This window comes from Lonchura striata, chromosome 24 (assembly GCF_050655825.1).
Source record: "Lonchura striata isolate lonStrDom1 chromosome 24, ASM5065582v1, whole genome shotgun sequence".
NCBI lineage: Eukaryota > Metazoa > Chordata > Aves > Passeriformes > Estrildidae > Lonchura > Lonchura striata.
In genome coordinates this window covers 3,407,007-3,423,565 of record NC_140726.1, presented here as the reverse complement: position 1 = coordinate 3,423,565, position 16,559 = coordinate 3,407,007, and the positions used below count along the sequence as shown (strand labels likewise).

At 51.2% G+C, this 16,559-nt stretch overlaps 1 protein-coding gene across 12 annotated transcripts in view; it reads right to left on the bottom strand.

Moving 5' to 3' along the window:
- LOC110468166 (protein CEPU-1) overlaps positions 1–16,559 on the bottom strand; it is a 360,951-nt gene that overhangs the window by 5,088 nt on the left and 339,304 nt on the right. For all 12 annotated transcript variants that reach the window (XM_021525799.4, XM_085560176.1, XM_077787990.2 and 9 more), the window contains 3 exons: positions 3,805–3,939; positions 2,881–3,001; positions 1,165–1,316 (listed from right to left, as the gene is read on the bottom strand). In XM_021525799.4, coding sequence (XP_021381474.1) covers positions 1,165–1,316; positions 2,881–3,001; positions 3,805–3,939 — 408 coding nt within the window. The remainder of the gene's footprint in view (positions 1–1,164; positions 1,317–2,880; positions 3,002–3,804; positions 3,940–16,559) is intronic.

The following is a 16,559-nucleotide window of genomic DNA, read 5'->3' as shown; positions in this document are numbered from 1 at the left end:
ACCCCACGGCTGTGGTGTGCCCCTGGCAAAGCCTGACATCCCCTACCATCCTTAAACAAACCGCTCCTTTGGAATCCATCCAGCCTCTCCCCAAGACATGGACAGGACTTCCCAGAGTCTCCACGTGCCTCCCACTGCCCCAGCACGCTCCAGGACCCAGAACATACTGTGGGACTGCTCCCTATCCCAAGATGCTTTGTATGGCTGGGGCACAGACTGCCCTGAGGGACGTGGGGACAAGGAAGGCTCATCTGTCACTCTGCTCTGCTCCCTCTGACCTTACAATACCAAGAGACAAGGAGATGACCAGGCACAACAACTGGGTGGCAAGGAGGAGGATAATGTCAGGGAGATGTTGGAGGTCCCCAGTCCCCACTTGTCCTGCATGGTTCAGCTGCAAGGACCACAGACCCCATACCCCAGCAGGAAAATATCCCCAAGCAGTGCTCAGGGATGAGATCTGTCATCAGTTTCTGACTCCTCGAGAGCATAGCCCCCACTCTGGTTTTGCTGCCACCTGAAGAGGTCTGACAAATATGTCAATCAATCACAGCCCTTCCCATCCATGGGCAGTGTCAGCATTGCTCTCATCCCAGCTCCAGCATGCAGGGAGAACAGTCCTGGGACAACGGTGCAAACCTTCTCCTCCTTCCTGCCCTCCACACCTTCCCCTCTCCCCTGGCACCTCCAATAAGGATGTGTCTGCTTGGCAGGAGCAGAAAACATGACCTGGAAGGGGATGGAGCAGGGGGCCTGTTTGTTCTCACATGGGAATGGGGCAGCAATGACACTGAGCAGCACCTCTCCTCCCACCCATTGACACAGGGGGCATGCCTTCACACCAAGGTTCTACTAGGAACTCATCAGAGCAAGAAGATGGAAACCTGCAGCCAGCTCCTAACTTGGTATTCATGGCAGATCCCAAGCACAGTGCCAAACACCTCTGAATAGTGGGAGACACTGAATCAGGAGGCATCTTTGGAGGTTCTCCCCATCCCAAGGACTCACCACAACCTCCAGCCCACATGCCAAGGGCAGAAATGATCAGCAGCAAATACACATCTCCCCCAAAAGACATGGGAGACCCTTCCCATGTCTGTGCCATTGGTGGTGTCAGTGCGAAGCCATTCCCCCTTGCTGGCTGATTCCCTCAGCCCTACTCACCGTAGAGGATCATGCTGGCATTGGTGTTCCCTAGCTGGTTGGAGGCTACGCAGGTGTAGTTGCCGTAGTCTTGCTCAGAGACGTTGAAGAAAGTCAGTCTGGAGAAGAAGGCTTTGTTCTCCACTTTCAGCCCTTTCTGTCCTTCAGCCAGTCTGAGAGAAAAGAGAAAAGGGAGGTCACTGGGATGACATCAGGATGGGAAGTGCCTGCTATTTTCCATGCCATTATCCTCTGGTTGTGCCTGTGAGTGGGGACATGGAGCTTGGGAGAAGAGGGAGAGGGGAAGGTATTGGGAGAGATAAGGAAGATGGATGCTGCTCTGTTGGATCTCCAGCTGCCAGCCCATGCCACCCCCATGCTGATCAGAGGCATCCTCACTTCGCCAGAGTCATGGGATGTTGCTGGAACTTGTCAAATGCTGTGCAGAGAGAGGGATGCTCCCATGCCTGGGGAGGGAATGTGAGAAAGGCTCATTCCCAGCCTACAGAAGAGCCCGGTTTCCCTCTCATGTCCTCAGTCCTCTCTGCTCTGCAGAATGCCTTCTGTGACCTTCCTCTTCTCTCATCCCAGCGTGTCCCGATGAGTGCTGCAATAGGCACCCATCACAGCAGGGAGGCCTCTCAGCCAGCACATACGCTTTAGCATTAACCAAGTGCTTGGGCTTCCCTGAACTGCTGTGCCTGTCCTGCTTAGCTCTTACTTGCTAATTCCTCACGGGAAGTACCAGATTCCCATTATGATCCACGCTGGGTGCTGATCAGGCGGGCTGAGCCCGCTCCTGCCGCTGCTCTGCAGGCCCTCGTGATCTGACCTAGTTCTGAGCAGAGCCTTTCATCTGCCACACAAACATCCGCAGCTTTGTACCCTCTGCTGCTCCTTTCCTCTCAAACTGGGCGAGGCAGGCAGACCCAGACTTCCCTCCAGCTTCTGGAGCATCTTTTTTGGTCAAAATACCCCTCCTTATCAGTGACTAGTGCGGCTTGTCCTGTGTTTGGCTGCACCATGGCCCCTCTGGGCTTTCCAGGGATAATCAACACAAAAATTGGTTAACACCCCTTTGCCTGGGCTTAGAGAGAGGCAATTTCTCCAGAGTGGGACCTACCCTGGGCTGTGCTGCTCCACTCCTCATTCCTCAGCCATGTCCTTGTGCTGTTGTTTTGGCAGGACACAGAAGTGCTGGTTGATCTAAAAGGTTTGTTTTCACCCCAAAGCAGGGCAGGCTGTCTCTGGGGCATAGCAAACCCTGTGTCTTGACTGACACCACATTTCTTTTGCTTTTCCAAGAGCTGCCTTCTGGCCAAAGCATTTAAAGAGATGACAGAGATTTCATCCACTCTTAAGTGCCTGGATTTGTGCTGCCAATATCCATTTTGGACATTATGCTCCACCCAAGCAGGGATTGACCACAACACCTTCAAACAGAGGCACGGGCAGCAACAATCCTCCCCCAGTGGGGGCTGAAAGAGGTTTCCTGGGAAAATCCCCTTCCGCAAATTTGATGAGTTAAATAAAAAGCCTGTAATCGATCCTGGGTAGTGGCAGTTCCAGCTGATGGAATGCCTGGATTTGCCCCAGACAAGCACAGCCTGCTGCTGTCAGGGTGACCTGCCTCAGTATCCAAACCAGATTTGTGCCAGGGGTTATGAGCTGAAGCTGCTGGCACTGGGTGCAGTGGGGTCAGTGTCTTCCCCGCTGTTGTGCCCCCCAGGCTCTTACCGCTTGTCATCTTTGTACCACTGGAAGTCGGCCGAGGGGACAGCGGAGGCCTCGCACAGCAGGATGCCCTTCTGCCCCACCGGCACCCCGGTGCTCTTCGCATCCGAGATGTACGGCGGGTCTGCGGGAAGAGGGGAAACCTGGGGTGAGCACCCAGCAGCCTTTGGGACTCCCGTCTGCCTTGGTTTACAAGGCAGGTGTCTGCTAAGGAAGGCAGAAAATGCCTCCCTTGGAATGGAGAATGTAAACCCCCTCCCTCCCTCTGAATTGTTAGAATCGGGAAATCAAAGGGGCTCTCAGGCAGAGATGGCAACAGGAATAACAGTTCTTTACTAGTATGTATAATAAAGCAAACAAACAACTACTATGGCACTATCCCTTCCCCTTGCTCCTCAAGATCTCCTTTCTCTCCCTGTACAAAATCATCTCTGAGCCCCTGCTCAGCTCCTGCCACTCTGGTCCTGCTGTCCAGAGGTTTTCAGCTTCATGAGGGTTCTCTTCCAAACCCAACTCATTGTTAACTCATGTCCAGCTGATGGAGTGACCAGAGAGGGGCTTAGGAAGGTCTTCATGTATGTCTGAACATGAAATATGCTGCTTGCTTCCTCTCTTTCATTTTTTCTAACAGAAAAAAACAAAAGTTCTATTTACTGCTCACTTCTTTTCTCAGAGGTTATCAGCACAGCATCTCTCCATGGGCAGAAAACCCAGGTTGATGGAGACAGCTGAGGAGGAGGTGGTAGAAAAAAATGGAGCTCGAAAAGAAGAGGAAAATAGGGCAAAACACCACCTGCTCAAAAAACTGCTGCCGTCTGTCTCGCATGGGGCCTTTGTGTGCCTCACTTCCAAGTGCCTCTCCCTTGTGGGGCAGCATGGTGACCCTCTCCACCCCACCCCTGTCCCCTGATGGCCCCTGGCACTCACAGTTGACGGTGACTTTGACTCGCTGGACGACGGGCGCTGAGACATCGTTGGAGGCGCTGCACTCGTACTCTCCCGACTGCTCCCGCGTGATTCCCGTGATCTCCAGGTACTCATCCTCGCTGATGAAGCCCACGGCTGCAGAGGCAGAGGGCCCTGAGTGAGGCCTGGGAGGCACAACAAACCTGTGCCCACTGGCTGGTCACCATCTGTGAGCATGTCACTCTGCACTAGGACACCCAGCCTGCCAGTCCCAGCCCAGAATGCCCTTGTGCCCCTTGATTCCAAGAAAATCTTTGCCAAGAAAGGTTTCTGCAAGCACTGGACAGCTCCAGCAGCTCTGGCCCCACTGACAGCATCACTTGCTGGAGATAATATCCTTTGGGTGCTCAGGGTGGGCAAAGTGGGCAAACCTGCACCCTGCAAAATTACCTGAGCTCATCTCTGCACATCTCCCCAGCTGGGAGATACCTCCAGGCTAACTCAGCTCACATAAACACCCTTCTCTAATTTTTCAGCTTCAATTAATTCACAGCAAGTCTATTCCCATTAGTGGTGCTGCCAACACCTCCCTTTAGCTGAACCACCTCATCCCTGTGCCACCCCAGGCTCATTTCTGGGGAGGCTGCACTTGTCCCCCTCTTCCCCATCCAGGCACTTGTGCAGCTTCTTGTTTCACTCATAGCCAGAAAGATGCAATCAGTGTAATTTCCTTCACTCTGGCATCTTTTAGCCCCATCCCTTACAGGAGCTCACTTTATTTTGACAAACTCCTGGAAAAACATACAGTGCTTGGCTGGTCGGGAGCAGGTTAGGGCACAAGACTCCCCAAGTTCTTCCCCCAAACCACCAGCAGAAATTACTTTTTGCAGCCCCAAAGCAGGGACAGCTTCTCCCTTTCCTGTTGTTTACATCTCCCCACTGGATCTCCTGCAGCCAGGATGCTGTAATTACTGCACTGAGCATCTCTGAGCCCTGTGTCACACTTAATATTCCTATAAATTTTAAACGGTAGTCCTTGGTACATATGTGTGGCAATTGGTGTCATATTTTAATTAGGCTTGCCCTACACCATCTGAAATTAATAATAGCCCGAATTACCAGTGTAATTTATAAATTAACATTGCTGCAGCATTAGGAAATAAATTAGCTCTGGACAGCTGTTTCTGGGAGTGAGTGCCAGTGGCAGAGAGGCCAAGCACGGGTCCCTGGTCCCAGGGGGGTGCCGTGAGCTCGGCCAGCCCTCGCTTCCCACCCGGACACTGCTGTCTGTGCCAGCGTGACCTGATGGGCCACAACTCGCTGCGCTTGACTGGTCAACCGTGTGCATCCTGCTCCCAGCAAATGCAGGCAAAATCCACACGTGGGAGGCTCCCAGCGGGGCACACACTGCTGCATCCCACCGGCTGATGCTTTTATGGCATCTCTTCCCACACGGCAGGAATAGAGTGGTCAGACTCCACCACCCACCATGGAAAGACCCGAGCCAGCTCTGATGGTGTTCCTGTAATGCCCTGGAACAACTCGACACAGTGAGCAGCCCAGGCATCTGCCAGGATCCTGCTGCTGCAATCCCAGGTGCCACTATTGTCAACTCAAACTAGTGCAGATATGCTCAGCAGTGATGAAATCCCACCTCAGCTCTCTCTCCCTGCACCAGAACTCGCAGCTGCCACCTCCACACAGCATCCCTGGGACTTTGCGTGTCCACTCCTCCCTGAACTGAGCACCCCATGCATGCACGTGTGTATCCCACCTTCCCAGGCTGACCTAACTGGGAAGGCAGCCCTGTGAGCTTTGCAAAGGAGTGAAGTGAGTTTTCCTGTTGATGAATTGCTGACATCCACCAGCGTCCTCAGCCCTGTGCTGAAATTCCCACCCGAGTGGCTCGTGGTGCAAACTGCTAAGCTCATCATAACTTAATGCAACTGTAGGGGGAGATACGAAGGCGTTACCCCAAAATCAATATTCTTTACAGACACAAAAATTACAGCTTTACATCCAGTGGCCCTGCAGCACTGCAAAAAAAAAAAGGAGAGAAGGGGAAAAAAATTTCCTTTTTGTGGCTGACCTAGAATCGGCTTCTCTGTAGCACAGCGCTGCCTGCTGATAAAGTAAGGACACAGCTGGTGGCCTTCAGATGCTCCGTGCACAAATCTGACTCTGGGCTGCGCAAAGGCTCAGATAACACTGCTTGCCAACTCACCAAAGGTCCTTTCCCAAGTTCCAGAGTTGGCTCACACACGGCAAGAATTAGCTCTTGCCATAGTCAAGCCATAATTGTGTGTCTGGTTTGATCAGGGGGCAAAGCAGCTCGAGTGCATTTTGTTCCCCAGCAAAAGACTTCATTAAAGTAACTGTGAGGGTCAGATTTCCACCTGCAAAAGCTCAGGAAATTGGGGGATGAAAGTCTCCTCCGTGCCTGCGTTGCACTGAAGTCTGAGATATGTGCACAGTAATCATCTGATGGAGAAGCAGAGCCTGAAGTGCAGGGACTCAGGGTCTGGCATCCTGGGAATTTGGCTACAGCCAAACTGAGCCTGCCCTGGACTGAGACAGGATGCTCTGAGCTGGAGATGACTCCTGTTTCTGTCCTGTGCACAGCCTGATGTGAACCATGCTCAGATGACCATAGCATTAGGGATAACCATCCCTGCAAGTGGCTCTGGCCCAGGGATGCCTCCTTAGTGCCAGCTACAGTATCTCAAATATTTAGGTGACATAAAGAGTCCCTGCCAGCTCGTAAAGCAGGTGGCACCAGGTGACTAAGACAACATTCCTCTGCCCTCTCCTATACCTTGTATAGGCTTTACAGGAAAAACAGATCCATAAAGCTGCTTCACTCTGTGGGACCACACCCTGGAAGCACCTGGAACTCGGGAATGCTCAGGGTAAGGCTTGACCACAGCCCTGCAGCTACAGGAGCTCCAGGAGCTCTGCCAGAGGTATCAGTCCTTCTCTGCGCCTGAGCTGATGGTGAGAACTTTCAAGGCTGTCTCTGCTTGAGCACAATTAGGAGCTGAAATATTGCAGGAATTAATGGAGAGCTCTCTCATCTCCTCAGGAGCTAGAAAACCAGCACAGCCAGCGCCCATCATTATTATTATTAATACTAATAATATAATACAGTCTAGAAATGGAGTGGCCATGGATGGCGCACAAGTGTAATCCTTGCTCATCAGCCAAGGATGATGAACTAACCCAGTGTGAGCCGGGGAGATGGAAAAGCAGAGCCTGAGTCCTTGTGCTCAGTGAGCAGGAAGCTGCACACAGACCACCACGCACTGTTTGGGACTCGCTCTGCAGATCTCTGTTAAAAGCCTCAGGGAAGGGGAATTTTGACCATCACGGTGGTGGAGGAGCCACAGAGGCGAGGTCCTGGTGTGGCACGGAGCACCAAGGCAAGCCCAACAGATGGCCAAGCTGTGCTTGGGGTCCCACACAGCATGGATGCAATGAGGTGTGGGCAGATGCCTCCTGCGTCCATATTCCTCCCTCCATGCCTTTCTCCTTCCCTCACTTCTCCTTGTTTTCCCATCCTGACTCATCTCCCTTCTGACTCCTCCTCCCCGTTTGGTTCCATTGAGCCTCTGACAAGATAATAACTCACCAGAAAGTGAACACATGTTCCCAAATTAATTACATGCCACTGTCCCCTGGCTCACTGTTGCAGCCATGTTCAGGTCTCTAGGACACTGCTCACAGCTTTCCCTGGCTGAAGGCTGACTGTGATGCCATTTAAAAAGCTTCCTTGGAGCTCTTCCCTGTGTCCATACCAACTCCCTGCACCTCAGATCAAGCTGAGCCAGCCCAGCCACCCAGGGCTGCAAGATTTTCACCTCTAAAGCCCAAAGGCACAAGCTTAACAGTGACCCCACAGCAGGTTTGGTCTCTGGGTGCTCAGAGTCCCACCAGTGATCCCAAAGCACTGCCCTGCCCTCTACACTGTGCTGCTCCATTTTCCAGGCACTGATCCCAGTGGCCAGGATGAGCCAAAGAAATAGAATATTTTATGGGGATAATTTTATTAAAATGTTTACAACAATGCAGATATTGACATCTCACTTCAATCAATAGCACAATTTATTGTCCTTCAAGGTGAACATTAAGCCAAGCTGCCCATTAGTCAATATTTACCTCCAAGGTCTATAAATCTTTATACTGGCTTCAGCGGATGTTGACAGCAGCTGATTCCAGATAAGTAAAAGTAGGAGCGTGAAACATTGCTCCTTTTGGAGGTGAAATAGTAACTAGTTAATTACAGTCCCTACAGCAATTCTCAACTATCAATTTATGGCTACTTCTGGCAATAAAAATTAACATCGTGCAGACTCCTGGCTCCGAGTGACGCACTAAACCCGAGAGCCATATATTTCAAACGTCACCCCGATGCGGTGCTGATGGCCATCCTATAACAGTTTATGGTAAATAAATAAAACACACAAAGGTAATAAGAGAATTGTTGGCACCTGAGACCTGCTTCACCCCTCCTTCATGCAGCAGCGAGAGGAAAAGTGCAGGATGGGAGATTGAGTAGAATCAGAGAAGATGGGGAAGTGGGAGGGGAAAGGAACCACCCCAAATCACCCCAAATTCCTCTCAAAGGAGGCAGGGCACAGTCCCAGGTGGGTGGGTAAACAAGAAGCTAAGGCTGCCTCCAGTACATGCCCCAGCCAAACTGGGGGATGAACCTGCTTCACCTCTTATTAACCACTATTACCCTCTCCTGATGGCTCAATTAACATGTAAGGAACAAAGTTCAGGCATTTCTGAAATTCCCTTCCCCATTTTTGTTTGATCAGGTGAATGACCCCAGCTAGGGCAGCATCTCCTCCATGCACCCCCTCTTTTCAGCCCCCCTGTGCCAGCTTGAAGCTGCCATGCTCCAGTGGACAAAGATTAGGGATAATTAACCTGCTGGAAACCATCCAGCGCAATCATTCAAAAAATGATTTTTTTTTAAGATTACCCTATCGACCCAGACAAAGTCCTTTCCTCCTCTTGTGAATACTGCATCCCTGAACAGCAGGCTCAAGCCCATTTCTATCTGTGACCCCCCTTAGCTGAACAACCCATTTAGGAGGCACACCTACGTGAGGTACGGGGTACACACCTCCTGTTCTTCATGTTCACAAGCCTTCAGAAGCGGGACCGTCTCCCCAGAAACGGGCACACAGCGTATCAGAGTCTGTGTTGTGCTTACACGGGGCCAAGCCACTGTTTTTGAAGTTTCCTGATGACAAGGAAGGAAATGTCTCCTCTGACATGCTTTTCCACATTAATTAGCATGTTTCCGTGGCCTGATGTTGTGCGAAGCCCCAGGGGATGGTGCACTCACTGTCTGGCACTGCACAGCACTCAGGGATGTGGGAGCTTGGCAGGAGATCACTCCAGTGCTACAGTCTGAGGTCCCTCCTCATCCTCACGCCCCAGGGTGGTGACCATCACCATGTGTGTCTGGTGTCACCAAACAGAGAGAAAACATCACGTTTTCCTTACTCAGACCCTTCATTACATTGGATTTGGGGAACTCTCACAGCTCCTTGTGCACAGTAGCACAAGCTTTGAAGGAGAGGGGTGGCTATAAAATCCTCGACATAAAGTCCTTCTCCTCCACTGGTATCAGTGTCCCCTCCTCCCTGGGGCTGTGGGAGCCTCTCCTGGCCTGTGGCCATGCATTACTGTGGCTTTTCTTCCCCTTCCAACATTTTGGGGCATAGGTGAGCTGAAAGTGCCTTGAGTTTTGTTCCAAGATACAAGGGAGGACCTGCCCAAGCCTGATTTTGTGCTGACATGAGCACAGGTGACTATTGCTGAAGGTCCTATTTCTGGGACCACAGGGTCAGGACATGGGGATTTTGACAGGCACATCCCAACACGGAGCCATCACCAAGACAGGAAAGACACATTCCTCAACTTCCTGATCAATGCAGAGCTGGAGCTAAGACAGGACCCACATTTGTGTCTCCATTTGCCCAGTGTACCTGAGATCACCCTTGGAGGGGATCATATCTCATACAACAATTCTGATTTTACTATTAGGTGCCACACAGGCCACACATCTCACTAGTCACAGGGACTGGTGACGTGCAGAGGTATTCCAGATGCCACCACGTCTCCTGGTCACTCAGCCTGTGGTCACACAGAGTCCATGTATTGGCATTAACACCAGGGACAGCGAAAGCAAGGCACTGGGGCCCTGAGCAACCTGGTCCAGTGGAAGGTGACCCTGTCCATGTCAGAGCATGGCAATGAGGTGGTCTTCAAGGCCCCTTCCAACCCAAACCAGTCCCTGACTCCGTGCCGTGCCCTTCCCTGCGGTGTTCTGGGGACACCTGCCCACTCCGCTCGCTGCACCGATGCTACGCAGAGCAGCCAAGTCGCCTGAGCCATCCATTACAGCACCATTGTGAAGAGTTTTTAGCTTAAAAGTCCTTGAAAGTTTCCCACTGTGACTCGTTAAACAAGATCTTTTTCACTTTCCCTCTATTCTCCGCTAACAATATTTATACTCATTTCTTTTATTGAAATCTATCTGCCGCCTGTTCTATTAAAGCCACCTGAGTGGCAGCTCCTATTCTCCGGGAGCCTGCAGCCCATCTATTCTCCAGACAATGAGGTACAAGCAGTCTATCTTCTATTGTGCTTCCTGGCCTTCGGCTCTCAAATCTTCCATCTCAAAAAGGCATGTCAGAGACGCCTCCATGCAAAAGATTGGAATCCCGGGTTGTGGGGGCTTCCCAGTGCTGGCTGGGCTTGCTGCCCTCCCTCTCTGGGCGAGCACCTCCAGGGAGATGCTGCTGTGGCACCTGTGATCCCTCAGGGGTACATCTCCCCCATCCCTGTGCATCCTTAGCATGGATTGTGGCATCAGCCGGCGCACGCTCGCTGCTGCCGGGATTTTTGCACGTCTCAGACAACTTATTTGTTACCAGGAATAAAAGAGGAGCATTAAACCTTTTGTTTGCAAGAAGTAGTTCCTTGGGAAATAAATGGATTATGGAAATTAATATTTAAAGAAACAAAACAAAACAACTCAGGGACCAACCACCCTTGAACGAGGCTCTAACTCAGGAGTAAATGAGTCGAATAAAGAATGAGCTCTTTTATTTGGTGAGAGGGAGAGCTCAGAGGCAGCTCAAGGCTCAGCAAAGTGGCAGCGACTGTCTTCAGCCTCTCCCAGCCTCTGCCTCCTCCTGGGAGGAGGACACTGGACCCCAGGAAAAGGTCCAGAGGGCATGTGTCCCCCTGTTAGAGCAAATTAGCAATGGCTACAGTTCACAAAGAGCTTACATAATGTCAGATCTGCCGCAAAGATGGGTGCAGGGCTCATTAGAGAGCTGCTGTTCTTAATGACACCCATTATCACCAGCATGAGCTGGATCCCTTTCTCCTTGGCCCTGGCAAGGCAAGGGTGACCCTTGTGGTGACACTGGGAGGGACTGATGCTCGGCAGAAGCTGTGACTGGCATGGAGCCACTTCCCACGGAGCTTTTCTGCCTCCTTGCAAAAACAAATGCAAAAGGTACATGAAAATCAATGTCGAGGCTCCCACAGAGCCAAGCCCTCTCCAGAGAGCTCCTGAGGAGACAGCATCTCCCAGCAGCTCCTGCCTGAGCACCAGCACTGCTCCTGGCTCCACTCTTCCTCCCGTGGTCTCTTCCACAGCCCAGACCATCCAACACAAAGTCCTCTCTCCTTCCTTTCCTTCCTCCTCCTTCCTCCCTGTGGTTTTTTCCCCGTAGCTGCTTCCAAGGTGAGAGAGGACAGCGTTGCTGGAATGAAAGATTCTCCTGCATGCCCTCTCCCAGCAGCGGCCCTAATTCATTTTTCATGGCCCCTTGCAGTGACAAAAGCCGCTGCTTCTCTCTTGTAAGCGTGCGCCATGCAATAAGTCAAAGCTGATGTGCATTTTCCCCCTGGGTGCCGAAGCTGTGCTTTTGATTTAATTTGTCCTGTTGTTTGGCGCTCAGCCTTTGCCGGTGAGTTCCTCTGGAAAGGTGGGAAGTAGGGCCCCATCCATGTGGAGGGGCTGCCTAACAGATGGGGTACAGTGGGTAGTGGTTAAATAATTTGTTGCAATGCTACCAAGATGTTGGAGAGCGACAGATGCTGCTGGAGAAAATCGCTCAAACACGCATCCTGTTTGTGGGAACGCTGCTCCTCCATTAAATCCTGTCTCAACTTGGCTCCTCTGGAGCTCATCCCATTTTTGGCAGCTTTCTTCCTGGCTCTGGGAGAAGCTGTGGTACACAGGGCTTGGCAAGGAGAGCAAGAACCAAGGTTGCTCCTGCCTGTTTATCTGCAGGTGCTTTGCAAAGAACCCGAAAAAATTCCATGGGAGATCCACCACGTCCCTTCCCAACAACTCCATGTGATCACATTGCTGTGCAGGAGAAATCATTCCCAACCCCTGCCAAACTCGAGGCACTCTGCTTTCCTCTGGATTTGTGTGAAAAAGAGCTGCTGGCAGCCAGGACCGAAGGGTCCCTCCGGCTGCAAATTTAAACCCCAAGGCTTTCTCCGCAGGACAAGCTCTTAAGAAGCAATTGCAATGCAAAGCGTTAAATGGCTGTAACCTCGGTTAAGCCGTATTTCAGCCGCATTAGGGAAATATCCCTCAGATGGGAAGCAAGTGGCATAATGGCATTAGAGTAAAAAAATAAGCATCAAGTGTCAGCTAAATCCATCCCCAGTGCTGGCAAGAAGTCATGGGGATCTGGGAAACTTTCCCTTCTCCACACATATCCCAGCAGGCAGCTCATGGCAAGCCTGACTCTGTCGCTGCCATGACTTTCTGCAAATGGGGGATATTTTCCATCTCTCTTTTTCCCCTGGGACCCCCTGACCACTCTTCACCCCCCAGCATCATCTGAATCATGGCAGGGTGAGACTCGCTGTCGCCTCTCCATCATCTTTATCCCATCTTTATTTTTTCAGACACGCTATTTTCCAGCCCAGTGGCCTTGCTCTGTCCCTTGTGTTTTATGGCACTGATGTCTCCATTTCTGCAGGATCACTCACAGTATTGTGGCTTACTGAGCGAAGCCAGGGAAACGCAGGGGTGCTGAGTTGGATGGGTCTGGGGCTCTGGGGGGCTGGTGAGGATGCCCTGGGCCTGGGGAGGGGGGATGGGGTGGTGACAGGAATTTCAGGGATGTATGATGCTGGGTGGCTGAGACTGGGGGACTGGAGGCTGGGCTGAGGCCCTTCCTTGAAGCCCATCATCCCCTCCTCAGGCCTCTGTGTAGGTATTGGCCCTGCTACAGGAGCTGGGAGGGCAGCGAGAGGCACTGCTCTGCAAGGGAAATGCCATTTTAAATAACAGCAGTGTGTCACAGGAAGGGGAAAAACCCATGGGCTACAGCATTGCTCTGGCTTTAAATTATACCGTAGGAGAATAAAAATAAAAGAGAGGAAGACAGAGAGAGAGGCCAGGAGGAAAAAGAATTGCCATTGTTTTACCAAGCAGATGGGAAAGTTCAGGGGATCAGAAAAAGACTATTATTATCTTGACTCGACCAAGAGAAGATGGGAAAGGAAGAGGCATTTTTTTCCCTGCAGTGAGGAATGCTGTGGCTGAAGTAATTTTAGCAAAGAGTCGGAAGGAAACGATGCCATCGGCTCAGGGCAGCGCCCAAGTTACCCCCATAGCCTGGCCATGCTACCATGATTTGCCTTTTTGTCCCCTTTCCCAGCAGTGACAGCACATCCCGTGCTACTATTGCAAGGCTGGGGAGGGGTAAGCAGGGTACACAACTCTCACCACCTCCAGCTGCAGCCAGATGTACTGCCAGATGTGCTCACTGCCAGTGGCGCTGCAGCTGTGGGCACCCCTCCTTGGCACTGCTGGTCCCACCACCTTCCCAGCCTCGGGGCATGGCCACCTGCCACAACTGCCCAAATTTCTGCTTCCTTGTCCCAGAAACCCATTGCTTGGCTACAAGCCATTAAATACCCTAAATACACAACAAATTTCCTGCTGGTTGTTTAACACGAGCAGAACAGGATTTTTTTTTTTTCTTCCGAAATTCACGTGAAAAACCCTTTTCCTGCATCTGCAATGGTGCTACAGCTCTGTGGCTGTAGCTTCACTGCTGTTCTCCAGCTTGGAACGGGGCAGCTGAGCCACTCTGGCTCACCAGCACGTTCCAGATCCTTGCCCTTACAAGCACAGCAGCATTTCTCAGCCTCACCAGAGACAATGAGATTCTTCTTCTACCCATATCCAGGCCAGGGGAAGGGCACAGCCCTGAGGCCCATGGCAGTGACCGAGCACTGACATCAACAACTGATTTACAAACTGGGGCAAACACTCGTGCAACATCTTCCCTGACAAGTGTCAAGGTGATGGCACAGGGAAACAAGGAGGTGAGTGTAGGTCAGTCCTGTAAGAGTATTCTTTGCCCTCCACATCCCTCCTTGAAGCTTCTTTGCTACTCAATTTCCTCCCTTTCCCTCTATCCTCACTTTCTCTCCTCTTTTCCCTCTTCCTCCCTCTGCCACATGGTCTTTCCCTCAGTCCCCCCACTTTGCCTTGTCACCTTTCCTTCTCTACACCCACTTCTCTCCTGCACCCCTGGCACACAGAGAGGGGCTGGCAACCTGCCCTGCTTAATCCCGGGGCCACTGACTCCTCGGGCACTTAATATTCACGACAGAGAGAAACATTTCATGGCGAATTGGACGCACATTCAACTGGAAATGGAAATTTTATGACTCTTCTCACTCCGCGCAGCAGATTACACCAGCTGAGAAAACATGGAAGCAAATGAACAACCTGTGAACTGTAAAGTATATTAATAATGAAATCACAGCCCGGGAAATGAAGGCTTTATTCTGTTTATATTCTGCTCCATTAATGGAGAGTGCTTGCAGTAGCTCCGCCCCATTAGCCAGCAATCTGCGCCCCAGGAGGGGCGCACGGATGGTGGGGGAATGGTGGCACAGGGCAAAAAACCCCTTCCCACTGGGAACTTTGGCTCAAAGCATTTCCTTGTGCTGCCTCCATCTGTGGACAGTGGGGGTGGGTGAACATGGGGGTTATCTTTGGTGCCCTACCCCGTGCAAGCTTGGGAACAAGGTTATGATACAAGCAATGGAGCAAATGGTGATGCCAGGGAAAAGAAAGAACAAATTTGGGTGCAAATCAGCTCCATCACCACAAGGAGCCACCCAGCAAGGAACTGGCACTGGGAAAACCATCCACAGAGAGCCTCATGTGCTTCCTCCTTGGGCTGCTCATCCCATTTCCTGCCTGCCGTGTTTGAGCATCCACATCTCTCCAGCATCCTTCCCACGCCAGATCACCACATCCCATTTCTCCAGGGATGGAAGTACTTGTGCACCCACAGCCCCAAAGTCACACTGATGGCCACAAACTGAGCCAGGCCGGCAGGGCTTGTAGAAATAAATATTTCAGTGCTATTACCCAGCACACAGCCGTGTCCTTGGCTCAGCAGACCTGGGCCACGTGTGACACAGCCCAACCAGGCTCTCTCCTTCCTGAAAACAACAGCAGCAGCTTATGCAAAGCACATCATGGGAGCTAAAAGGAGCCAGAGCAGAGTTTTCTATAGCTGGAGCGACCTGGTGTTGACAGAATGGGGACGCATTTCCACAGCTCAGATTTTTATAATAATACCTCAGGGGAGTCACTGGCAAAGTTTGGCCCAAATATAATTAGTTTGCACAGCTATTAGGGGCTGATAAAAGGTTTTAATTTGCGTGGAGATCTCTGGAATCTCAGACACTCCTGTCCCTTGCTCTTCCCCAGGCCAGATGAATGAAAGGAGAGTCCCAGGCAGGGAGCAACACAAAGCCACGCATTTATTAGGGAAATAGGGAGTTGTGTTCAGCAGTAAAGAGATGGAAAATCCAACAAGATGACATTGCTGGTGTGTTGGGTTTTGTTAGGTTTGTCCCACCACGCCATTAACATACCCCATTCTTGCTGGAGGGAGACGTCGTGCAAGCACAGATCAGCGCATTTGTAACTACTCAGTAGATCTCATCTTTGTGGGAAAGGTGATCGGGGACCAAGGGGATAAGACACAGGAAAAAATTTGGGGATGCAGGCAAGGCTTCCTGTTTTTTCCCTTATTAGGGTAGCTTCCCCAAACTGTGATGAGGAGCAGATCCCTCTCTGCCTCTGGCAGACTGGGAAAGTGTGACATTGCAAAGCTGCATTTAGGGAATGTCTTGAAACCAAGAGGGTTTTTTTCCTCCCCCCCTTTTCCTAAGGGAAAGACATTGCCTCATTTGTAGCTGGAAAAATCTTTTTATTTTTGTACCAAGATGCATATTTTAGAGGCAGCAATGCCAAATATGCAAAATCAGCGCCAAGAGTTCATTTCCACCATGTAGGGAACCAAAAATATTACTTTTATACACATAAAAGTACATAATCTTCCCATTACTTTGAACAAGCAGGAGGAACTAGGGTGCATCAGGAAGGGAAATGCTAAAAGAAGCTCCCCACATGCCATGCTAATGAAGTTTTAGTCATTCCTTGGAGAAAAACAACCTGGAGCCCATGCCACGATTCCACCAGACTCTCTCTCCTGCTGGGTCAGATCCCTCTCCCATGGGAGCTGATGGGGAAGCTGCTGGCACTCAACAGGCTGAATATTTCCCCTGATCCCTGTCAGGATCTTGCTGGTGGTCACATGGGTCCACACTCTTCTCAAGCAACCCATGGCAATGCCAGTTGCCTCCATCACCACAACCACACAAAAACCACAGTGTCCATCCCAAAG